This window comes from Ascaphus truei, chromosome 3 (assembly GCF_040206685.1).
Source record: "Ascaphus truei isolate aAscTru1 chromosome 3, aAscTru1.hap1, whole genome shotgun sequence".
In the NCBI taxonomy this organism is placed as follows: domain Eukaryota; kingdom Metazoa; phylum Chordata; class Amphibia; order Anura; family Ascaphidae; genus Ascaphus; species Ascaphus truei.
Genome location: NC_134485.1, coordinates 138,400,871 through 138,427,617, shown reverse-complemented (window position 1 = coordinate 138,427,617; position 26,747 = coordinate 138,400,871). Strand labels below are relative to the sequence as shown.

Sequence of the window (26,747 nt, the reverse complement as noted above, 5' to 3'; positions counted from 1 at the left end):
GTCTGTCAGGTGACCCATCAGGCCCACCGGGGACTCATGTGGGGCTGGGGTATGAACCCTGTATGTAAAATGATAAATCATGTATTAATGGGGGGGCACAGGGGGTGGGTTATGTATTTAATAAATAGAATTATGTTTATTGTGGGGCTGTGTATTGTTTTTTTTGTTGGTACTGGGGGTGGGGGGAGGGGGTATTGGCCCCAAGGGTATGTGGGTAGGCCTCCCTTGTGGGTAGTGGGTGAGGGTGGTTAGGCCTCACTGGGTGGGGGGGTTTGTGGGGGAGGGTATGTAGGCCTCCTGAGTGGTGGATAAGGGTGGGTTAACCCCTTAATGCCTGTAGCGGTTAATAACCGCTATGGTGATTAGGGGACATTACATTGACTATTGGGATTGTTGTGCATGTTTTGCAGCACCGGAGGGGCATGGGCAGTATGAAGATGAGGATGAAGACTGCCTTCATCGTGGGTGCCTGTAAAAGGTAAGTGTCATATATATTACCTGTTTTTATTGTAATATATATGTATTTAAAATGGGCAAATGCATTATTATCCATATGTGGATAATAGTAATTTTGCCCATTACTGTATAGTATGTGTTAGGGGGGTGTATTTAGTTATAATTATTGTTTATTATTTTTGGAGGTGCAACATTGGTACCGCAGGCCCGCGGGTACCCCGGGACGGCCGCGGGGACCCCCGGACTCCCGCAGGGACCCCCGCACTCCCGCGGGGACCCCCGCTTGGTGAGCCGGGGACCCCCGCTTGGTGAGCCGGGGACCCCTGGGCCCTTGCGGGGTCAGCCGGGGACACCCGCGGACACCCGCGCCACCCCCGGGAACCCCCACGGGGTCAGCCGGGGACACCCGCCGGCCTGCTTCATGGGTTTTGCGCATGCAAAAATGAAAAGCAATATTTTTTTATAAGTCTAGATTTATTTGCGTCTACTCTGACCTGACGTGTTCTGATCAACGCAACTTTCGCGTTTGCTAAGGTTGCGTTGCTTAGTGCATCCCGCTTCAGGGCAGAATTTAACGCAAACAGGGTTGCGAACAAGCAAAGTTGAACTTAGAAAAAATTCCTGAAAAAAGTCATTTTTAGAGCGCAAAGTGCCTGTTTGCGTTGCTTAGTGCATCGGGTTGAGTGCAAAAGCACGTTCTAAGAGCACTTTGCGCTCTAAAAGTGACTTAACGGAGCTTAGTGCATAGCCCCCTATGGCCACTAACTGTGTATGTACCAGGTTTCAGAACAGCATGGGCTAAAATATTCTTAATCTCATCTCTGAGATAAAGCATCTATAAAACAGGGAAGCCCCTTTATCTTCAGGCCAAGCAGATTCTAGCACTAGACGATTGAAGTGGGTAAGATATGCCAACATATCTTTATTGCCCTGCCAAAGAAATGCAATAGGAGTACACGACAAAACTAAAGTTGACTGCAAGGTCTGCAGTGCTATATGTAAAAGCAATGGTAGCCAGGGGACGACAATAAAAAACAAGGGGCAGAACTAGAAGCCTGCTCACCCACCCTGTCAGAAAGGAGACAGATAAAAGTAGTGTCCAATTTACAATCTAGGGAACAAAGAAACAGAAAAGCATACTTATCAGTGTATACCCTTGGGTAATAATTATGAAAGAAAAAAGTCTAAACCAATGTGGCTAACTAAACAGGTGGGGGGAATTGAAAAGTCATATGGAATGGAGGCAGCATATCAGAATTATAATAAATGTAACAAATGTTGCAGAAGGGCAATCAAATTTGCAAAAATTTAAAAATGAAAAAAGGATTGTAATAGAAAGTAAGATCAATGAGTGTACATGCTGCCACTAGGTGACATATTCAGATGGCATGGCCTGGGTTATCACTGCAATGCAGAAGACACGCAATTCTACTGGTCCTATGCACCAGGCACGAAGGACTCATTATCAGTCTTCAATAGTTGTTTATCTGAGCCTGACTCAAATCCCAACAATAAAAACATCAGTGTTTTCGCCATCATTGGCTGAGCTGCTCATGTGCCGCGCCGCCACGAGTCAAAATCAAACATGAAAATCTGCTTTGGAGAAGCTCACTCGGTCGCTCTGCAAGCACATCGCACCGCGCGTGAAATATAGGCAACTGCATTAGGTTACATTCATTTGTTTCGGCATCACGCACCCGGCCGCCACCGGTATAAGCATGGATTTAACCTGGTGGGCTGATGATTCCCCATTTAAGGCCTTATCAGCAACAGCAGCAGCACTCTGAGACTGAGGCTATCTCTCTATAGCTCTGCCCTCTCTGTTCTAGTTCCTGGTTTACTCCCCTCTCAACCTTTGCACTCCTTTCTTCTAATTGGCTGTCCTGTCAGGTGTCCCTGTTCCAGCAGCTGGTGCTTCTGGAAGTGGTAGTCCAACTGCTGCATTGTTATTGGCTCTCTCCCAGCAGTACACACCAGAGAGGAACACTGCCAGGGGGCAGCATGTATGGATAGCATGTGCTCAGAACTGTCATTTGTTTGAATAAAAATAAACTCTCTCCTCCATGCTACTGCTGCTGCTGTGTTCTGTCAAGGGGTTACATATACATGTAGCCATGTCCCCCAGGGTTACGCTTATCTCCGCATGTTGGGAGGATAAGGAAGGTTGCAGCGTGCAGGGAGTGCTTCGATACGCTGGAGGCACCACAGTGTCCGGAGTAGAGGGCGCCGCCATGTTGGTGCTCGCACATGCGCGGTGAGCCCGTGGAGGTGGTGAGGAAGTAGAGGTCGCGCATGCGCAGCAAGAAGGTTGCAAGCCCGTGAAAGAGGAGCGGCTCCTATAGGGTGGAGCACACGGGACTACGTGTCCCAGCAGGCATAGCAAGCCCAGGTGATCCCAGGGAGCCAATAGGGTGGCCAGGATCTCGGGAGGAAAGGTTAGAAGGTTGCGCAGGGGAACCACCAGAACCGAGCGGGAGGGGGAAGGAGAAGGAGCTCTACGTGTAGGGAGGCCAGTAGCCCCTACACTAGGCCATATACCCCAGCCCAGTTAGGCCCTGAGTCCCCGTAGAGTGGAGCGGAAGTAGGGACCGGCCACTAGATAGGACACAGTCCCCCTTTAGTGTTGGTAGGAGAAGTGTATATTCAGAGACTGTTGCCATATTCAGCCAGAGGTTTGGGCTCAGACTCTACCGCATAGCAGCAGCGACCGGGTGGGATCGACCCGGGAGGTATCCTGGGAAGTCATCCGTCGTCTGATCCTTTGTGCAGTTCCTTGGCAGGCCCGAGCGCAGGAGCGCTCGACAGGTAACATCAGCAAGTGAACCAACTACAGTGGCGGCTGCCTTTAGCCTAATGCGGCCAGATCCGCGGCGCTCAGATAATCGTGTGCAGATTCGTTTTTTGGTTTTTTTTGGGGTCCGGAGTGAATTGCGTTATTTTAGCGCTCGTGATATTAGCATTTTATTATCGGTGTCTGCAATACTGTAATACCGTCTAAAAACTCAGGGGGGCGTTCGCGAGCTGTTGTCTTGGAAGTCTAATACTTTAGCAGTTCAACCTACGTCAGTACACAGTCTGCGTGTGCGCGTGCAGTAATTGTAAATTTGCATATTTACTGTATACATGCATTTGCAATGCTGTACTGTATGTCTCATTTGAAAATTGTTGAAACGCATAGGCGTGTGCAGTACTGTAACAGTGTCACATTTCGGCATATACAGCGCTCTCCCCTCGCTCGCCCCCGCTCACACAGGATAATTTACTGCACTGCAGACTATTTCAACTTCTTATCTTCTCTATAGTGCAGTACATCTCTACCACACCATTCCTTTGAATGTGTGTCTTTCTGGTTTCAATCACATTCCTGCTTGACAGCAGATGATTACTCTGCATGCGCCTGTAACTTCACCCACAACTGCTTGCTTGAGTGAGTGACCAAAAAAAAATATTTTTTTTTCTCCTCATTTTTTATTTTAATTTTTTTCACAAGCCTGCAAAACCATCTTGATATTACGATATTCAATCTGTGCTGTACTGTAGCTTTTGACTGCGACCCTGTGCGTTTGACTGCACATGGTTGATTTGTGTGCTTTTTATGTACTGTATTTGGGGGTGTAGGGATCAAATTATTATGATGACCTGCCTTTTGAAATTATGTAATTTCCTTCAACTGCAGTTCAACTAGTCCTTCCTGCAGCTATACCCTGTGCCCCCCTCCCCCACGCACACACACAAGGCTCGCTGAAGGATTTGAAACTCTTATCGACAGACACCTCTACAGAGTCATTCATTTTCTGAAGCTTTTCATTGTGTTTTTAATCCGTCCCTAGCTGAGCGTCACCTCACTTCTCCTCCTGCGTGTAATCCTCTTTGAGATGGGAGCTAGCTGATTACTGCGCATGACTCAACCAACCCCCCCTCCCCCCCACCAACCCTTTGAGGCTTTGTTTACGGTAACGCTTTGGAAAATCCCTTCTCGAATTTGATATGTAAATCTGATTTGCACAGCACTGTGAGAATTGAGAGTTAAAAAAAAGATTAACTGATTCATGTTGTTTTGTCATTCATTCTTTGTCTTTGGTGTACTGTAAATGTGGGGGGGGGGGTTGTTGTCAATGATTATAATTATCAAGAATGTAAAAAAATATTTATTTTATTTTATCAGGAACAAAAAAAAACAAATATAAAAATAATCATTAATAATACATAATGCAGTCCTTATTAAGTTCTTCTGTCAGATGGAAATTGAGGGCCGGTGGATAATCATGAATAATGCACATTCATAATAATATTAATTAATAATATATAATATATAATATATAATAATATGTATTTACTGTATAGTATATATAATTTTTTCTGTCTTTCTGTGTACAGTACAGTAGTTCATTGAAAGAGGAGAGGTTTTGTGTACATCATGACTGCATTTTAGATACTGTACACTTAACTGTACAAACAGTTCACAGACTTTACACGTACCCCCCCCCCCCTCTCTCCCAGGCCATCCTTTTTTTCTGAAAAGACAAGAAAACAAAAAATTAGTGCAGTTATGTGCATACTGTATTATGGCATTGTGTGCTGTGTAGTACTGTCAAACTACTCTATACTTGAACTACTGTATACTGTGACTACTGTTAAATACTTTGTAACCAGATGGCTGGTGCTGCTCTCTCTGGAAAGGAAAAAATTGAGCAGTTACTGTAATGCATACTGTATTATGGCATTGTGTACTGTATAGCTACTCCATATTGGACTACAGTATGCAGTTAGTACTGTCAATCTAGTCTATACTGGAACTACAGTATACTCTGACTACTAGGAAAGAAAAAAATCTGTGCCATACTTACCTGTATCATACTGTACTTACAATACTACAGTACAGTACTATACCATACTACCTTCCTGATGCTTGCCCATTACGCGCGATCACAATGGGCAACACAGTCGCAATATGGTCAATATATTTATTGCATCGTTCCACGGTGAGTACATCGTTCCAAAAACTCAGTATGGCTTGCGCCAACTCATCCTTTTTGGAGGGTTTCATGACTTTTCGGATATGGTCCTTCAGCTGATGCCAGACCATTTCGATCGGATTGAAGTCTGGCGATCTGTCATTGGAGGAGGGTAAAAAGGACAATTAGTTTAAGAGATACAGTACACCGTAAAAAAATGAGACACGGTTACCGCACTTACTCTGCTGGCGTCTTCACCCAGTTGATACCGCGCTCAAGGATATGCGCTGTTGACGCGGTGTGCTTCGGATCGTTGTCCTGGTAGAAACGGTGACCATCCGGGAACTCACGTGTGATGTATTCCACAATCTCAGGCACATTTTTGTCTTGGAAGAAAGCTTTATTCATAATTCCTATAACAAGAAAAGAAAAGTGCTCAAAAAACTGCACACTAGTACAGTACAGTGCATAAGGCAAAATTATATTTTATATATTTTACCTTCAAAGATGACGATGCATCCTGGTCCACGCCTAGAGATGGCACCCCACACATGCATCTTCACTGGGTGTTTTGGATGCGGCTTCATAGATATGCGACTTTTTTTGTGGAATGCAAAGGTGGCAAATCTCTCCAGCGACACAGTAGACTCGTCAGTGAAGATGCAATCCTGGAAAGTTTCTCCACTGTCGATACATGCCTGGGCCTGGACCACTCCCTTGATTTTGTTAACCTCCCTTATCATGGGGTACGCTCTGTAATGACAAGGAATAAATAATTTTAGAGGTACAGTACAGTTCTTAAACAACACTTTTACCTCCTGTACTGTCCAGTATTAACCTCACACGTCCAAATTTCCATCCAATTCTGCGTCTCATCTTCTTTATGCTGGTCTCGGATACAGTGAGATTGTGATTTTGCTGCAGAGTGTATTTGACCCTTAATGCACTCTTCTCATCATTCTCACTTATTTTGTTGACCAGAAGAGTTGTCTCCCTACAATGTACAGAACAACAACAATCTGGTAAGTGATAGTACATTAGGCCACAAGCACAGCACATCATTTGCAGTAAAAATAGTATACAGTGAGATATTGTTCTATTAATATGCAGCAATATAAACAATATATATACTGTTGTTATATAAATATACCCAAATAACTATAAAAGTAGATACAGTAGATCTACACAATATATTGTTCTATTAATATGCAGCAATATAAACAATATATTTACTGTTATATAAATATACCCAAATAACTATAAAATTAGATACAGTAGATCTACACAATATATTGTTCTATTAATATGCAGCAATATAAACAATGATAGATATACTGTATTATATAGTTATATAAATATACTTACGAGTTAGTTACCGTTGGTGTCCTCGTGCGTTGTCTGGTTTTTCCGTGTGCATGATAGCACACGGTGGTTGATGGCACAACGAGGCCAGAAGCAGCTAACCAGCGTTGGATATCTGCAATTCATTGTCCGCTCGTGTACATCTCCTTAATTCTCATGCTGAGATCCTTTGAAATCTTTTTAACAGGCATTGCTGCGAGTAGAAAGAAATACAAACACAAGAATGTATATTCGATGTTTAGTCGATGTGTATTCAATGTGCAGTGAATCCACAAAATGGATGGTGTATTTATATGTTAATGACTCACATTTGCGTACGCCCACTTTCAACACCTGTACCTTGTCAACATGCATAAAAGGTTACACACTTTGCATAGCCCACCACTCGATGATCTTTATCTGAACTTGCCCTTGTCCAGATACTGCATTGTGCCATCTGCTTCCATGGGTCAACCCCGATTCTATGGACGCAGGAACCCACTCGCCTCTGCCGTGCCTGTTATGCAGAAAAAGCGAAAGACAGGAGCCGTTTCCAAGCCAAGGCCAAAGCAACAGGCTAAGGCTAATAAAGAAAACTTTCTGCTGACCCCAAAGGCTAAGGGTTTTAATAGACGTAAGCCTTAATATGTCAAGAAGAAATACGGTTATGTACACTCAACGCAAAACAAATGGCAGCCAACCCATCGAACCCGCAGGCCACTTCCTCGTTTATGCTTTGACGATTCTGCCGCCGCTCTCCCAGAAATCTTCAGCCCGTCTTCTCCAGTACTCGTCCTCGACGCTGCCGCCGCCCTCCCAGAAACAAACAGGCCATCTTCACCACTGCTCTTCGATGACGCTGCCGCTGGTGCCCCTGAAATCCACGGGTCACTTTCTCCATTGCACTTAGACGACTCTGCTGCTTCTCGCCCGGAAATCCAGAGGTCACTTTCTCCATCCCTCTTCGACGACGCTGCAGCTTCTCCTCTCCCGGAAATCCACAGGTCACCTCCTCCACCCTTCTTCGGTGACACTGCCGCTTCTCTCCATGGAGCCCCCATCTCATCCTCCGTAGCACCCATCCATCCAGATGTCCACAGCACGCCATGCACAAGAACCAGCTCATTAGACCGTATGCTGAATGGGATAAGTGTGTATATCCCCGGGGACTCTATTGTGCTGGCAAAGATAGATCTGCTTCTGGAGACCATGCTAAATAGGGATCAACGGATGCAGAAGATGGATCAATGGATGGAGAAGATGGATCGACGGATGGAGAAGATAGAGACTGACATAGCGGGGATACATAATTTGCTCTGTGATCATGTCCCTGTATCCCCGATGCCGGAGCAGGAGGGTGGCATGGATGTGATGAATGGGATCTTTGACCACCTTCCATCAGCAAGCACACCAGAAGATTTTGTGTACATGTATGCCGTTGAGGAGGATAACATGACAACCCCGTCAAGACCACGCCAGGAGACAACACGGCAACCAAGACAGGAGGAAAGCTTCCTCCCAGACAACCTACCCTCGCCGCCGCCACAAGCACACCCGCTCACAGAAGAACACCCGCTTCAAGAACCCAACCTACATTCGCTTGCATCGATATGGTGCCCGACATCATCCTGCGTGATCTACCACCGGCACTCAGGGAGAAGAATAGGGTGATGAGTGCTGGTGTACCCCACAAGTATGCCTTGTTAATTTTTAAGCACCACGTGTCCTACTTGGTTTACTGCGAGTGGGCGTTCAAAGTGAACTATGAAGGAATAGGCGAAAAAAAGGCGCTTCCTGACAATTTAAGAAAGACTGTTCTGGAGGAATTGCAGCGCTTTTTTTCAATTACAGATCCTTTAATGAAAGGCGTTCGAGACTGCGTTAATGGCATTTTGCGCCATACAAGGCATCAGCCCTGGAAGGACAATCTGCTGGGGTACGCATTTGCGTGAGTGTTCAACTGTTGTTTATTTTTTGTAAATGTTTTGATCCAGTCCTCGAGGGCCGCAAACAGTTTTTAGACAATACGAAAAAAACATGGATCGTTACATAACTTTTTCCTTATTGCACGCTTCCACACATGAGGAGCTGGGGAAAATTTGTAAAAGTCATAGTTTTCGATAAAATACTGATAAATTTGAACAACTGTTGCCATCTTATCATCTGTTGCATTAATCGCGGCCCATATTAAATAAGCGTACGTTCTGTCGGGTTTTTGGAACACGGGCTGCATTTGTACACTCATGGCGGGAATCTCTGGACAATAACCAGACCAGAAACTGACGCTTGTCTTTCTTTAATATGAAAAACCTAAATTGATACATTATTGTAACCTCTTCCTTCAGTCCCAAGGCCAATTTACAGTAGACCACTGTGGTATTAAACGAAACACCTGCAAGTCAACACATTACTGAAGCGCATGCACATTACAATTCATGAATATCTGCCATCTGGCGGACACGCTGTAAGGAAGCAGGAGTTACGCCGTGCACGGCGTGCTCCTTACTCACCCGCGGCTCTGTCGGGGTCTCCAGCGACTCACAGGGACTCCTTTCCCATGGCGCCGAGCTCCGGTCCTTCTATGCGCGCGCGCGCACATCCAGTCTCTTCTTCTGCCCTCGGTTCAGGGCGTGGGCCCGCGCACGCAGCTACAGACGCTGCCACCGGGAGGCGCGGCCACACAGGGGCGCACCAACCCTTTAAAGAGACAGTACCCTTTTGCAATGCCACAATACAATGCACCAATACTTCTAGGATTTATAGCTCCTCCTCCAGGAACTCATCTAGACCTATCCCTGTCTCAGCCTGGCCCATTCACACACCCCCGCCTTGCTTCTCGGCTATTGGTTCCTCATACCTACATATACCCTCCAGATTCATTGACTCGTCGGCTGAGCATAGAACCAGTTGTTCTCATCACTCTCTGCCTCCCTAGTTCTGTTCCACAGATTTCCTCGTGTACCGGACCGGCTTCTGCTACGTCTTCCTGCACCTCTGGCATCCCGAACTCGGCATACGGCATCACGACTCTTCTCATCTCTGGCATTCGGATTCTGGCTTACGGTAAATGACAACGTCTCTCTCTCTAACCCTGGACTTGGCTACCGCACCCTCTACCATCCGTACCTCTCCTACCCCGATCCCGGAATCCCAGACCATTCTTCAATCAAGACGTGCCCTCGTGGCTGTGGGTGGCGTAATTACCTTTCCCACCTCAGCACCGCGGTCCCGTCTCGTTTGTGGTGAGCACATCCTGACATTATGCTCAGCCCACCAAAAATGGACCCCGCTGAGGTGGAGCGCACTATTAATGCCCATTCTGCACTTTTTACCAGACTAGAGACTTATCTGGAACAAACGGATAGACGGACAGATACGTTGCAGCAAAGTGTTAACTCTCTTACGGTTCAAGTTCGAGCTCTCACTCGGCAACTTTCACCCGGAGCTTCCCCTGCACCTGCAACTCCCTTTCCCACTCCTCCGTTTGCACTGGAACCTCGTATTCCACCTCCCAAACACTATGGTGGAGACCCCCAAGGATGTAGGGGCTTCCTTAACCAATGCCTCATCCAATTTCGTCTCGCTCCCTCTCGTTTTGCCTCTTCTGTTTTCAGGGTCGGCTTTATCCTGTCTCTCCTTACCGACCAGGCCCTGGCATGGGCTTCTCCCATCTGGGAACAACAAGGGCCTCTCACCCAGGACATCGATCTCTTCGTCGAGGAGTTCAGAAGAGTTTTCGACACCCCGGCACGGAAGTTAACGGCAGCTTCGGCCCTTCATCATATAACCCAGGGAGATCGTACCGTCGCTGGGTATGCCATAGAGTTCCGCACTCTTGCTGGTGAGACGGGTTGGAATAACGAAGCATTATCTTCTGCGTTTTGGCAGGGTCTGTCTGAGTCCCTGAAAGATGAGCTCGCTGCACGGGACCGTCCTACTGATTTAGAGGAGTTAATCACCCTGGCGGTTCGAGTAGATCAGCGTCTACAGGAACGGAGATTCGAACGCTCTCGTTACCGACAACGGGTGCCAAGAAACCTTGCTCCTTCCTTCATTTCCCCGTTACCTCCTTCCGAGAATATTCCGGAACCAATGCAGCTGGGGGGCAACAGGCTGCCTCCTGCCGAGAAACAACGTCGGCGTAATGCCGGTCTCTGCATGTACTGTGGCAACTCCAGTCACATGCTACCCCAGTGTCCTCACAAGCCGGGAAAACGCCAACTCCTAACGAAATCCCGGAGAGTTTCGTTGGGAATTCTTATCCTTTCTCCTATTGTCAAGGACATACTACCCACCAGGATAATGTTCCCTATTACACTGTCTGGAGAGGGGTTTCACGCTCAAGCGCGAGTGTTCATTGATTCTGGGTCCGCTGGTAACTTTATTGATGAGACTTTTGCTAGGCGAAACAATATTTCACTTGTCACCAAGAAGACGCCTATAGGTCTGGAAGCCATTGACGGTCGACCCCTACAACCGGCATTTATCACACTACAGACGGTGTCTCTACAACTACAGTTCTTCGATCTCCATACGGAGTTCATTACTCTCGATGTGATCCACTCTCCCTCTGCTGAGCTGATTATGGGTCTTCCTTGGCTTCAACTCCATAATCCTCGCATCGACTGGACGGATCGGGAACCCATCCAGTGGGCTACTTCGTGTGCCAAAACCTGTACCAGGGTTTCCCAGAGGATTGGTGGGTTGTCTACTCTGCCAGAGAAGTTCGACTCCTTACCTTCTGAGTACTGGGGATTCCGCGATGTGTTCGACAAGGCACGTTCCGAGATACTACCTCCGCACCGTTCTTTCGATTGTCCCATTGACCTACTTCCTGGAGCACCTCTTCCTAGAGGACGATCGTATCCACTCTCTATCCCAGAGACGAAAGCCATGAGTACCTACATCGCTGAGAATTTAGAAAGGGGTTTCATCCGAAAATCTTCTTCCCCAGTTGGTGCAGGCTTCTTCTTCGTCAAAAAGAAGGACGGTTCTCTCCGTCCATGCATTGACTACCGAGGCTTGAATAACATCACGCGCAAAAATCGCTATCCTCTACCTTTGATTCCGGAACTATTTGATCGTCTCCAGGGAGCTACTATCTTTTCTAAGTTGGATCTAAGAGGGGCCTATAATTTAGTAAGGATACGAGAGGGGGACGAGTGGAAGACTGCTTTTAACACCCATGACGGCCACTACGAATACCTGGTGATGCCGTTCGGCCTGTGCAACGCACCAGCAGTTTTCCAGGATTTTGTCAACGAGATTTTTCGGGACATTCTTAACAAATTTCTTATTGTTTACCTAGATGACATACTTATCTTTTCTCAATCCACTCAAGAGCACATCAAACACGTTCAGCATGTGTTGTTACGCCTTCGGGAGAACCATCTCTTTGCGAAATTGGAGAAATGTCAGTTCCATATCAAATCAGTGGCGTTTTTGGGTTACGTTATTTCTGATTCCGGTTTCAATATGGATCCAGAGAAACTTAAGGCGATTTTGGACTGGCCTCGTCCGAACACTCTCAAAGCTGTACAACGCTTCTTGGGTTTTGCAAACTATTATCGACGTTTCATCCGCAATTTTTCCTCTACAGTATCTCCCATAACTGCACTCACGAAGAAAGGTGCAGATCCTTCATCATGGTCTGAAACCGCCATACAGGCATTTGATCTGCTGAAAAGGGCTTTTGTTTCTGCGCCCATTCTCACACACCCGGATCCTAAACTTCCTTTTACCTTGGAGGTAGATGCTTCTGACATCGGGGCTGGGGCTGTTTTATCCCAGAGGACATCTCCTTTAGCCAGACTGCATCCATGCGCCTTCTTTTCGAAGAAATTTTCATCCGCAGAACAGAATTACGATGTCGGGAACCGGGAACTTTTAGCGATCAAATTAGCATTAGAGGAGTGGAGACATTTCTTAGAAGGTACAGAGACACCCATAACCATTCTTACAGACCATAAGAACCTTCTCTACCTAGAAGGGGCACGTCGTTTGAACTCTCGGCAAGCCCGCTGGGCATTATTTTTTTCACGATTCAATTTCCTCATCTCCTTCATTCCTGGCTCCAAGAACCTTAAAGCGGACGCCCTCTCTCGACAGTTCCTTGCAGAGGACAAATCTGAAGAACAGCTAGAGACTATCATTCCTTCCAGATGTATCCTGTCCGCCAATTCCTTTGATATTATAGGCAAGATTCAATCCGAGCAATCTCAGATTCCTATAGGGCTCAAAGTTCCAGAGGGAAAACTCTACACGGCAGTCCAACACCGCAAAAAGGTTTTAGAATGGTGTCATTCTTCGAAATCTGCAGGACATCCGGGAATACGGAAGACTAACGATCTCGTTCAACGCACCTTCTGGTGGCCAGAGAGAGCTAAGGATGTAGAGGAGTTCGTCAAATCGTGTGGTACTTGTGCTTGCAACAAGGTACCTCGGGTCAAACCAGCAGGCCTTCTTCTTCCTTTACCCATTCCAGACCGTCCCTGGAACCATATTTCTATGGACTTCATTGTGGAGCTTCCAGATTCCAAGGGAAAGGATACGATTCTTGTGGTCATTGATCGTTTTTCCAAACAGACGCATCTTGTGCCTTTGAGGGGTCTTCCAAATTCCTCCCGCCTTGCGGATGTCTTCATTCAGGAGATTTTTCGTCTTCACGGGGTGCCAGCAACTATTGTTTCGGACCGTGGATCTCAATTTGTATCAAGATTTTGGCGTGCCTTTTCCCGAAAATTGGGGATTTCACTTCAATTCTCTTCAGGATACCACCCACAGACCAATGGGCAGACGGAGAGGGTCAACCAAAACCTAGAACAGTATCTTCGATGTTTTATAACCGATACGCAGCAGGATTGGGTGGATTTGCTTCCTTGGGCCGAGTTTGCTCTTAACTCTCTTCGCAATGATTCCACTCAAGAATCTCCATTTTTTATTAATTGTGGCTTTCATCCTTCTCGTTTACCTTTTTCCTCCCTATCCTCAGGAGTACCAGCGGTGGACAAACGCATCTCCCGGCTGAAAGACTTATGGACAAGGATTCAGGAGAACTTAAAGGTAGCTACAGGGAGACAGAAACTCCAGGCAGATCGCCTTCGACGTCAAGTACCGGAGTTTGTTCCAGGAGACAAGGTGTGGCTTTCTTCCAGGAATATCCGACTAAAGGTTCCTACCATGAAGCTTGCTCCCAAGTTCCTCGGTCCCTTCACCGTAGTTAGGAGGGTTAATCCTGTGGCTTACCAGCTACGCCTTCCATCTTCGATGAAGATACCTTCGGTCTTCCATGTATCCTTACTTAAACCAGTATTTCAGAGTCCTCGCTTTTCCAAGAATACTTCTCCTCCACTTCCTCTTACGATTCACAGTCAACAGGAGTACGAGGTCCAGTTTATCTTGGATTCCAGGATCTCCAGAGGAGGAGTACAATACCTGGTTCACTGGAAGGGGTTCGGACCTGAGGAACGTTCATGGATTCCCCATCGGGATCTTCACGCACCTCGCCTTCTTCAGGCTTTCCATCATAGGAATCCCTCCAAGCCTTGTCATGGACGCCCGGAGGTCGCCCCTGAAGGGGGGGGTACTGTAAGGAAGCAGGAGTTACGCCGTGCACGGCGTGCTCCTTACTCACCCGCGGCTCTGTCGGGGTCTCCAGCGACTCACAGGGACTCCTTCCCCATGGCGCCGAGCTCCGGTCCTTCTATGCGCGCGCGCGCACATCCAGTCTCTTCTTCTGCCCTCGGTTCAGGGCGTGGGCCCGCGCCCGCAGCTACAGACGCTGCCACCGGGAGGCGCGGCCACACAGGGGCGCACCAACCCTTTAAAGAGACAGTACCCTTTTGCAATGCCACAATACAATGCACCAATACTTCTAGGATTTATAGCTCCTCCTCCAGGAACTCATCTAGACCTATCCCTGTCTCAGCCTGGCCCATTCACACACCCCCGCCTTGCTTCTCGGCTATTGGTTCCTCATACCTACATATACCCTCCAGATTCATTGACTCGTCAGCTGAGCATAGAACCAGTTGTTCTCATCACTCTCTGCCTCCCTAGTTCTGTTCCACAGATTTCCTCGTGTACCGGACCGGCTTCTGCTACGTCTTCCTGCACCTCTGGCATCCCGAACTCGGCATACGGCATCACGACTCTTCTCATCTCTGGCATTCGGATTCTGGCTTACGGTAAATGACAACGTCTCTCTCTCTAACCCTGGACTTGGCTACCGCACCCTCTACCATCCGTACCTCTCCTACCCCGATCCCGGAATCCCAGACCATTCTTCAATCAAGACGTGCCCTCGTGGCTGTGGGTGGCGTAATTACCTTTCCCACCTCAGCACCGCGGTCCCGTCTCGTTTGTGGTGAGCACATCCTGACACACGCAAAGAATTGCAACCAATTAAATCCGAACCATTCTCAATAAACACATCAACCGCGCACATCAACCGCGGCTGTGAATGCAACATGAATGCGGCATGAACGCGGTGAAGTGCGTAGCATTCGAAAAAAAATCCCGGAAAAATGCGGTGATGTTGGAGAATAAAAGGGGCCGTAGCAGCATATACACATATCAATATCGGGACATAGTGGCTGCGCAGTCACACACATATATCTCACCTCGAGGGTGGGGAACATTACGTGCAGGTACTGGACACAGTAAAGGGTGTTGCGTCCTGCGAGATGCCGTAGCATTGTGTCTCCCCTAGGGGGGGAACACCGGTTGATTTATGCAAGTTTATGGTTATGATAGTAAAGTCATTGGTTGTTTTACATGCTGTGTGTGTGGAGTGATATATTATTGTCCTGCGAGGAACAACTTCCACTCTGCTGGGAGCCATCGCAGGTGGAGGCGCTGCACCAAGTACTAGGTTATCAGTATTCATACGAGTTGCCCCAGGCTCTCCATGGCGGAGGCTTAGGCCCTGCGAGCCAACAGGTTACACAGCATTGGTAGCGCACTGTATTCACTAGGAAACAGGGCTACATACATAATGTATATCATTGAACCCCCCTCCCCTGAAGTAATGCCAGGGCTAAATAAGAGAGGAAATGCTAACCCCACCCAGTAGTGACTAACCTGCTGTTTCATAAGGGATATATAAATCAGAGAGGCTGCTGTTTCCATGAGTCCAAGAAGTCAATGTGGACCTCGGGTGTAGAGGTAGGACATGTGTTTCCCCATGTATAGTGCAGGCCAGGCCCCCTTTTATGTTTCTAGTAAGGGACAGTACCCAAGTAGTTAGGGTCCTATATTATGGCCCAGAGAGTGAAGCATGTCACACAGAGAGGGAATGCAGACATAGCACAGAGAAAGACATAAAAGGCCCCAGAATGTCATAGGATCTGCCTGGCCATCAGATCCCTATGTTTCAGTAGTGAATACCCCTGTTGAAGTGGCAGTTCCACATATGGAGAAGTCAGTGTCAAGTATCACTGAGGAAGTGGTAGTTCCCCAGCAAGGAAGGATAATGACAAGCAGAGTTTAAAATACTTGAAGTTAAAGGGAACTATCATACAAGAGTGGGGGCCTGATTTCCATGGACCAGGCACACACTCATTCAAGGAAGGAATGTTAACAGGAACCATTCCTATACAGAGTCACATGGGATGTTATCAGAAGCCATTCCTATATAGAGTCACATGGAATGTTAGCAAGAACCATTCCTATACAGAGTCACGGGTAATGTTAGCAGGAGTCATTCCTTTACAGAGTCCCTGGGAATGTACTGTAAACAGGAGCCAGTCCTATACAGAGAGAGAATGTTAACAGGAATAATTCTCATACAGACAGAGAGGGAGTGTTACCAAGAGTCATTCATGTATAATGGGAAAAGTGCTTTCTAGTGAATTATACAGGAGAAGAGTATTGTATGTTGATGAATGAGGAAAATGTAAAAGGTTCAACAGCCTGTATTTATATATGACTTTATGAAGATGTTCCCATTCAAAGGAAACTAGAATTAAAAAGTTTTGTTGTACCACCCAAAAGCTTCTGGTGCCCTACATGTCATCGTTCAGCAGAACACAAAAGCCCCTGAGATAAGGGGTTGGACATTACACCACTACACTGATGTGACACCTTAGGGAGCCGGGCAAGGAGGGTTACATAGTCCACATATATAAATCAGAGTTCACACATGTAAATCACAGGAATACATCAATATATCCAAAAGACAGTGGCAAAATGTGAAGAAAGATGAATACATAATAAACAAAATAGAAACAATATCCCAGAAGAAAGCCTCATACGGTAACAGTCTGAATACAAGAAACCTCAAACCTATCAGGTACTATTCCTTGACAGATTGTTTGTATAGATTTTAGACAAGGGGTCAACCTTATAAAAAGAAACAAGACTATCCAGTCCAGATGAAATATGCAAGTATAGTGGTCAGTAAATAGATTATTATCTTTGTCAAATATATAAGTATATAGTGACTAACCTCATTGATGGCTATATAAAAAATTGGAATATACTGTACAGTACTTCAAAACCTCCTAAACATATGTTAAAGCAGAAGTTGACATATGAACAAGAATCAGGTGGGCATAGATTGTAGTGGAACTGGTCCTTAATCTTAAAGAAAAAATATGTACAGTAATTAGAATATGTAATTAGAAGTATAAGCTCATTGAGCACTATGGAACATTAGATTAATCACAAGAAGTGACCAAAATCCCAGTCTGTGTTCAAACTTCACGGAATCCTAGTTTTTTAAATAAAGATCCAATACGCATTGTGTTGATCAAGTTTTTTAATTCTAATACCCCTCATAATAATGGGGGAATATGTTCGATCCCAACAAATGAAAAATTATTAATATCTTCTTTCTCACAGCTCATGAAGTGTTTTGAAACTGGGTTGGTTATATCATTCTTGATGATCAATCTAGCATGTTCTATAATTCTATTCTTAAAGCATCTTGTGGTCCGACCCACATACTTTTTCCTGCATTGACAGGTAAGTAGATATATTACAAATGTAGTTCTGCAATTAATAAATGAATATATTCTGTGGATCTCCCTTGTAAAGGTGGTGCTAAATGTAGATGAAAGTTTCATTTTATTACATATGTTACATTGGTTGCATCAAAATAATCCTTAAGGTAAATTAACTGGTGCCCTATTTTCAGGCAGGAAGAGGCTCGGAGAAAGGTGGTTAGCAATAGTTTTTTACCACTCCAAAAAATATCTTGGGGCCTGTTTGAAGATAAGGTCGGAGAACTTGATCTAAGGATAAGATATCCCAGTGTTTTTTTTTTTAACAATTGATCTAATTATTGTGTGTATGTCACTGACAGTGTCAATGTGTGTCTGTCTGTCTCTATCATTATACTATATGACCCTATATTAGTGTGAATGTTTCTTTCATTATGTCAGTGTAACAGAGTGTTTATGTCACTATAACCGTGTCCTTTTACAATCCACTATATAAAAGGTATGGTTTGTTAAACCCTTTCATACCATAGGATCCTGTAACACATTGTAGGCCCATCTGTCAGGGAATTGTTTAAAATTCACTACATAGTTTTTGTTGCTTCAGATAAACAGCGATTTAGAAATTTCACTCTCTTAGAAATTTTCTTTCAGGCTGTGTCTCCAGAACATTTTTTTTTTTTTCAATAAATGAAAATGAAAAAGATTTGGGTGGGATTGCTGCTTTAAAATCAATGTTATTTTGCTTGTTTAAATTAAGTAACCAATCTATCTATGAAATGCTGCTTTGATTTGCACTATGCTAATGCATGCCCCTCCCAGTCGTGCGTGCATCATTAATATTTTGAGCAAACTTTAGCTGATAGCACAGCAGTTATAAACATAAAAATCCACAAAACAGAGCCTGCTGGCAAATGGCTGTCAGGGATTTACCTAAATCCAGAACATATTTCGATTTTTGTCTCTCAATAAATATTTATTTTTAATTGTTAGTAAATGTGCATGGCCCCTTTTACCCGGTCATTAACGTTTTGCCTTTACACCCACAGATAGATAAAACAGAAGATAAATCCCTCGAAGAACGTGGACGAATTCTCATATCCTTAAAGTACAGCTCCCAAAAGTCAGGGCTCCTGGTAGGCATCATTAGATGTGCTCATCTGGCAGCAATGGATGCAAACGGGTACTCTGATCCTTATGTAAAAACGTAAGTCCATCTGATTAATTTCTGCATTATCCCTGCTAACATCTTATCACACATCAAGCTCTGTTACTGCTGTAAAATTGAAGCACAATTCCCAATTTACTTTATCCTTTGATAGTAAAGTAATTTTCCAGCAGGTTGTGAGTAAAATACTTGACTCAGAACTTCTGAGTTTCAAGTAAGAGTGAGCACTTTCACTTGGGTTTTGATTTTTGTTCTAAAAATGTTTCTGTGCTTTGGCTATACACTTGTTTTTGTAATTTTGGTCTGACATAGTGCCTGTTCCTGACTTTCAAATAAACAACATTGTCTTGAGTTGACAATAAAACTTTTACTTTACAGCTGAATAACAGGCAAATTGCCCCAAATTATCAGTAAATGTAGTACTATTTGTGACAGTGAGGGGGTACCCAGGCCATTAATAAAAGATATTTGGCCCGGCTGCGTGCCCCGAGCTATATTGGGGAATTGTGATTGTCAGCTCTTCAACCCAATCATTACATGTAATTGCATTTGTAATAAAAGGTATGTGTATTTTGACAGTTCCAGGAGTGCCAACCAGCAGAGATGTGCAGGGTGTGAGCTTCAGGGGTGATTTATGGTAAAATGTTGTTAGGGTGTCTTTGGGTAGAAGGGTGCCAGTGTTGCGGATTACCCCGAAACATTTACTCCCAGATTCCTGAGGACATGAGGAACACAAACAACCGGATAAAATCCTCCCTAGAAAGCAGTTTGCAGCTCACCGCCAAATCTCCCTGCTTCAGCACTGACAAGAACAGTAAGACCGGGCAGGGAATTGAATTACATTCAAAAGGACCCCAGTATATGCCATAGATCCCCAGAACCAAGGGGGGGTTCAGTGTATCTCCCGTCAGGAATAAGGTGGCAAGAGTTATATGTTTTTAAGTTAAAGTTTATCATATGGCAAGGGGTGTCTGTATAAGTGGAAAAGAAAATGGTTTCAAAATTCCCCAAGGTTTATATTTTTATTAGAGTAATGTTCAGAGGAAATCATTTAGTATGGGTAAAATGCCATTTGCATGGTAGACACAGTGGCTACTCTGCCCTCTAAGCTTCAAAGGCAATCCAGGATATGGAGGTGTTAAACCTTTTGTTAGCAAGAAGGGGGAAAGGAAGAACCACCCTGGCAAGTTGTCCCGCTTCCCATACTTTAAGGCACGGAGCCGGCAGGGGGTCTGGCATGAAAAGTGGGTAAAAAAAATGGCGTTTGTCACACATGCCCAGTTGCTAGGCTGAAGCTCCCAATGCCAGGCTACACGGGACTGGCAAGCAGGTGAGTGACTCAGCCTGGTTGCTATGGAGATTGCTCAGGCATTTTGATTGGGCTGCAGGTTTTATGGGAATGAACCCCATATTATAGAGATATTATAAATCCTGATACAGCTCAGTTTAGGAAGAGTCATCATGCTGTAAGAGTTTCATACCATCTAAAGATTCATGCAAGAAACATCTAAGTTTCAAGATTTTAACGTTTCATCATGAAAGAAGCAGCTCCAGCGGAGTAAACAGCAGCGGCAAGTTGTGAAGCTGACCGAGGACTGCTTCAGGCTCTTTTTGTGAGCAACTTCCGCTCCTGGTAAATTGCTCCTAGAGACTTTGTTTTGGCAACATTTCATTTTGGAAACATTTTATTTCATTTGACCCAGTTCCAGTAAGTGTATTTTTCATTGTAATTGTAAATCAAGCTGTTTATGTTCATTCTGTAAATAAATCACAATTTAGTTTATCTCTTGCTTTGCTCAAAGGATCCGGGTATTTTTGTATTAAAAGTTCTGATCTCCCGTGACACTATTGTTTGTACAAATTGAGCTTGAAATATGGAGACAATGTTATTAATAGTCCTAATGTTCTTCACAGCATGGATGTTGAAACAGGTCCGCTCATTGAGCTCATGCATGATGATGCAATGCGTCGTCTTTACACGTTTCGTCACAAGATGGTGACTTCTTCTCTCATCACGCATGAGCGGGACGAGGCGGAATCCTGCTCACAGCATCTTTGAGGCTGCAATATCTGTGAATTTGCTTGCAGTAGGACTCTCAGTCTACCTCACCGGAACTTCCTGGGTTTGAGTGCCCAGCAGACCAATTTCAACATCCATTCTGTGAAGAACACTAGGACTGACTCCTAACTCGTAACAACTGCATTGGTGATATATTCACACTATGCTATTTTTCATTCTATCCTTGTGAGAGCACTTGTTTCCCCCTCCTCCCCCCTTCATTAAATGTTATACATTTTTACGCTATGGGGCTTGCGTTTTCTTTTCTTTTTTCTTAAATAATGACACTAATAAACAGTGCTGGACACCCCAAAAATTAGTAAATATGTGTTACCTACTGCAGAATTTGTCATTATCCTAAAAACAAAATAGGTTGTAATTAAATATATTATATATACACAAAAAAACAGATAAAAGGTGCCACAGTGTCACTTAAGTGGACTGGTGAAAATACTAAAGTATAGTAGTGTTATCCCATAACTTTAACAATTAATATAACAAAGTGCATAATATCACATGAGGAAAAGCAACAAACCAGAATATATTTTTGTGTAATATACCCCAAATTTGTACGTAAATCTTCTTGGGGACCATAATAAAAATATGGTGAGTGTATTAAGATGTTAATCTAAAATGTTTGATGATAAATATCCACCAATAAATTGTATTAATGTTTGTGGAGATGTCTGGCAGCTTTTTTGGATGTACCACATCTGCAAAGGATTTACAAAAAAGAAAAGAGCATGCTCCATGGTGTAAAAAAGTCTAAAATTATTTACTATATATATGAGTGGTGCGATATGCACTTTCAGAATCATTAAAATTCATTTCATAGGAGAGAAACTGTGCATGGTAACTGTCCAGGACCGGTGCGGCCCATGCGGTTGCCTTTTTTTTTTTATAACTTAAATTTTATTGAATCAAGACAGCATAAAATACATTACAGAATACTTTTGTCTTGTATGCAAACAATATTTTAACAATTATATAAGTAACAACGAGGCCCTGCTGTGCTTCGGGACCCGGTCTTCCGGGTACTTTGGTGTGGACTATATAGTCCAAGCCGACTCTACTTAAATGGACAAACAGACACATATAACTCAACTTAAAAGGGGAGACAATACATACTCACAGAAAAAAAAAAAAAAAAAAGGAAGGTTGAGGCGGGATGGGGAGGGGAAAGGGGTAGGTTGGGGGTGAGGTAGGGGGAGTGCGTTGGTAGTAGGTGCGACACGTGGCTCCGTGCTAAGCATCACAGATGTTTGCAAGCTGAGTCGTCTCTCTTATTACTTATGTTATAATGCTGCTATAAGGGGTCCTGGGTGAATAGAATACTTCCTGTAAGCCCCTCCCAAGGAGAACGCACCTACTGTTATCAGAGCCATATTGAGGACCTCTCAATCCCCGGGATATCTGTCTGTGCCAGCCAAGGCGTCCAGACTTTTAGAAAATTGTCACCAGTATCGTTAACTAAACTCGTTAATTTTTCCATCTGGCAAATGAACCAAATTCGATTCCGAATCTTTGGGATGGTTGGAATATCAGATTGTTTCCATAATGCTGCGATCTCGCACCGCGTTGCAATTGCAAAATGGGCAATTAGTTTGTTATTTGTTTTGGAAAGGCCCGTCAATGGCCTGTTCAGTAGGAACAACCACGGGTCTGGGGGAATGGTGAGATCGAACAGTCTCTGTATCCAATGTCTAATCGCCTCCCACAGTGGAGAGATCCGTGGACAAGACCACAGCATATGTAACAGGTCGGCTGTTCCTCCGCACTGGCGGGGGCACAGCGGAGAGGAACCCGGCACAAACCTTGATAATTTCAGTGGGGTGAGGTACCATCGCATTAGGACTTTATATGCATTCTCCTTGAGCGTGGTGCATATGGAGCTCTTCGCTGTGGCCATATATATGGCGCTCCATTCTTCATCTTCTAAGTTTTCTCCCAGATCTATTTCCCATTGAGAACGGAATGAGGGTATCTGCTGCTCATGTTCACCAGAACTGATCACTTCTCCGTATAGCTGAGATGTAAGTCCCTTCGTGTCGGTCTCAGCCAGACAGAGCTTTTCGAAAGATGTTAATAGGGGGTATGGGGCAAGTTTGTTATAAAATGCCCTGATCTGGAGGTATCTAAAGAATTCTGAGTGAGGGATTTCTTTTTCTTCCCTGATATGGTCGAATGTTTTGATTTTTCTGTCGTGACCCTCCACATCTCTAATCCGATTGTAGCCCCTCTGTCTCCAGATTGAGATATTACTGACTGATAGACCTGGAGCGAAATCAGGGTTATTCCAAATGGGTGTTGCCATAGAATGTTTTGTCGTAAGGGAATGCCGAAATTTCGTAGACTCCCAAATTGACACTGAGTTGGTCATCGAGGAGAGCGGCATGGCGGTAAATTTTCGCGCCGTTTTAGGTAACCAAATTAAGCTGCTCAGTTCCAGAGGTGCACATGCAGCATTTTCTAATTCCACCCATCTCTTTAACTTTGGGTTAGAATGCCATTGTACAATCTGACTTAATTGTGCCGCCTTGTAATATGATACCAGGCAGGGTACAGCTAGGCCGCCCGCCGCCACAGATCTTTTCATATTTAATTTACTTACTCTCGGTTTTTTACCTCCCCAGATGAATTTGGATATTTCAGATTGAAGTGAGTGCAAGTCCCTCCAACTGAGTGGCACTGGGAGAGTTTGGAAGAGGTATAATAAACGGGGGAGTAAATTCATTTTGACACTATGGATACGTCCAATCCAGGATATCCTTTTGGATGTCCACTTCCGTAAATCAGATTTTAAGGTCCGAATCAGGTTGGGGTAATTTGCATTGTACACGTCTTTTACAGTTTTGGTGATGTGGACACCCAGGTATTTTATGTGGTTTTGTTGCCAATTAAATTTGAAATTTAATTTTAGTAATTTCTCCATGTGTCTAGGGAGGTTGATGTTGAGGGCTTCCGATTTGGATTGATTGATTTTGAAGCCGGAGACCTTAGAAAATCGATCTAGTAGGTCGAAGAGGTTTGGTAGGGATGTAAGGGGTTTTGTGATAATCAAGAGGATGTCATCCGCATACAGGGCCGCTTTATGGGTCTGGGAGTATGCGTTTAACCCTGAGATGTCTGGGTTTCCTCTGATTTGTGCCGCCAGTGGTTCGATACATAGGGCAAATAAAAGCGGGGATAATGGGCAGCCCTGTCTCGTGCCACTCTTTATTTGGAATGGCAGAGAGGGGTAGCCTTGGTGTATGACCCTGGCGGTGGGGCTAGAGTACAGCGATAGAATCGCCTCACTCACCCGATTTTTTTTTCATTGTAATTGTAAATCAAGCTGTTTATGTTCATTCTGTAAATAAATCACAATTTAGTTTATCTCTTGCTTTGCTCAAAGGATCCGGGTATTTTTGTATTAAAAGTTCTGATCTCCCGTGACACTATTGTTTGTACAAATTGAGCTTGAAATATGGAGACAATGTTATTAATAGTCCTAATGTTCTTCACAGCATGGATGTTGAAACAGGTCCGCTCATTGAGCTCATGCATGATGATGCAATGCGTCGTCTTTACACGTTTCGTCACAAGATGGTGACTTCTTCTCTCATCACGCATGAGCGGGACGAGGCGGAATCCTGCTCACAGCATCTTTGAGGCTGCAATATCTGTGAATTTGCTTGCAGTAGGACTCTCAGTCTACCTCACCGGAACTTCCTGGGTTTGAGTGCCCAGCAGACCAATTTCAACATCCATTCTGTGAAGAACACTAGGACTGACTCCTAACTCGTAACAACTGCATTGGTGATATATTCACACTATGCTATTTTTCATTCTATCCTTGTGAGAGCACTTGTTTCCCCCTCCTCCCCCCTTCATTAAATGTTATACATTTTTACGCTATGGGGCTTGCGTTTTCTTTTCTTTTTTCTTAAATAATGACACTAATAAACAGTGCTGGACACCCCAAAAATTAGTAAATATGTGTTACCTACTGCAGAATTTGTCATTATCCTAAAAACAAAATAGGTTGTAATTAAATATATTATATATACACAAAAAAACAGATAAAAGGTGCCACAGTGTCACTTAAGTGGACTGGTGAAAATACTAAAGTATAGTAGTGTTATCCCATAACTTTAACAATTAATATAACAAAGTGCATAATATCACATGAGGAAAAGCAACAAACCAGAATATATTTTTGTGTAATATACCCCAAATTTGTACGTAAATCTTCTTGGGGACCATAATAAAAATATGGTGAGTGTATTAAGATGTTAATCTAAAATGTTTGATGATAAATATCCACCAATAAATTGTATTAATGTTTGTGGAGATGTCTGGCAGCTTTTTTGGATGTACCACATCCGCAAAGGATTTACAAAAAAGAAAAGAGCATGCTCCATGGTGTAAAAAAGTCTAAAATTATTTACTATATATATGAGTGGTGCGATATGCACTTTCAGAATCATTAAAATTCATTTCATAGGAGAGAAACTGTGCATGGTAACTGTCCAGGACCGGTGCGGCCCATGCGGTTGCCTTTTTTTTTTTATAACTTAAATTTTATTGAATCAAGACAGCATAAAATACATTACAGAATACTTTTGTCTTGTATGCAAACAATATTTTAACAATTATATAAGTAACAACGAGGCCCTGCTGTGCTTCGGGACCCGGTCTTCCGGGTACTTTGGTGTGGACTATATAGTCCAAGCCGACTCTACTTAAATGGACAAACAGACACATATAACTCAACTTAAAAGGGGAGACAATACATACTCACAGAAAAAAAAAAAAAAAAAAAGGAAGGTTGAGGCGGGATGGGGAGGGGAAAGGGGTAGGTTGGGGGTGAGGTAGGGGGAGTGCGTTGGTAGTAGGTGCGACACGTGGCTCCGTGCTAAGCATCACAGATGTTTGCAAGCTGAGTCGTCTCTCTTATTACTTATGTTATAATGCTGCTATAAGGGGTCCTGGGTGAATAGAATACTTCCTGTAAGCCCCTCCCAAGGAGAACGCACCTACTGTTATCAGAGCCATATTGAGGACCTCTCAATCCCCGGGATATCTGTCTGTGCCAGCCAAGGCGTCCAGACTTTTAGAAAATTGTCACCAGTATCGTTAACTAAACTCGTTAATTTTTCCATCTGGCAAATGAACCAAATTCGATTCCGAATCTTTGGGATGGTTGGAATATCAGATTGTTTCCATAATGCTGCGATCTCGCACCGCGTTGCAATTGCAAAATGGGCAATTAGTTTGTTATTTGTTTTGGAAAGGCCCGTCAATGGCCTGTTCAGTAGGAACAACCACGGGTCTGGGGGAATGGTGAGATCGAACAGTCTCTGTATCCAATGTCTAATCGCCTCCCACAGTGGAGAGATCCGTGGACAAGACCACAGCATATGTAACAGGTCGGCTGTTCCTCCGCACTGGCGGGGGCACAGCGGAGAGGAACCCGGCACAAACCTTGATAATTTCAGTGGGGTGAGGTACCATCGCATTAGGACTTTATATGCGTTCTCCTTGAGCGTGGTGCATATGGAGCTCTTCGCTGTGGCCATATATATGGCGCTCCATTCTTCATCTTCTAAGTTTTCTCCCAGATCTATTTCCCATTGAGAATGGAATGAGGGTATCTACTGCTCATGTTCACCAGAACTGATCACTTCTCAGTATAGCTGAGATGTAAGTCCCTTCGTGTCGGTCTCAGCCAGACAGAGCTTTTCGAAAGATGTTAATAGGGGGTATGGGGCAAGTTTGTTATAAAATGCCCTGATCTGGAGGTATCTAAAGAATTCTGAGTGAGGGATTTCTTTTTCTTCCCTGAT

General features: G+C 44.4%; 1 protein-coding gene across 2 annotated transcripts in view; it reads left to right on the top strand.

Annotated features, from left to right (window-relative positions):
• The window catches only part of DOC2B (double C2 domain beta), a 1,409,852-nt gene that overhangs the window by 1,017,458 nt on the left and 365,647 nt on the right, over positions 1-26,747 (top strand). For both annotated transcript variants that reach the window (XM_075589564.1, XM_075589563.1), the window contains one exon: positions 18,742-18,899. In XM_075589564.1, the coding sequence (XP_075445679.1) occupies positions 18,742-18,899 (158 nt within the window). The remainder of the gene's footprint in view (positions 1-18,741; positions 18,900-26,747) is intronic.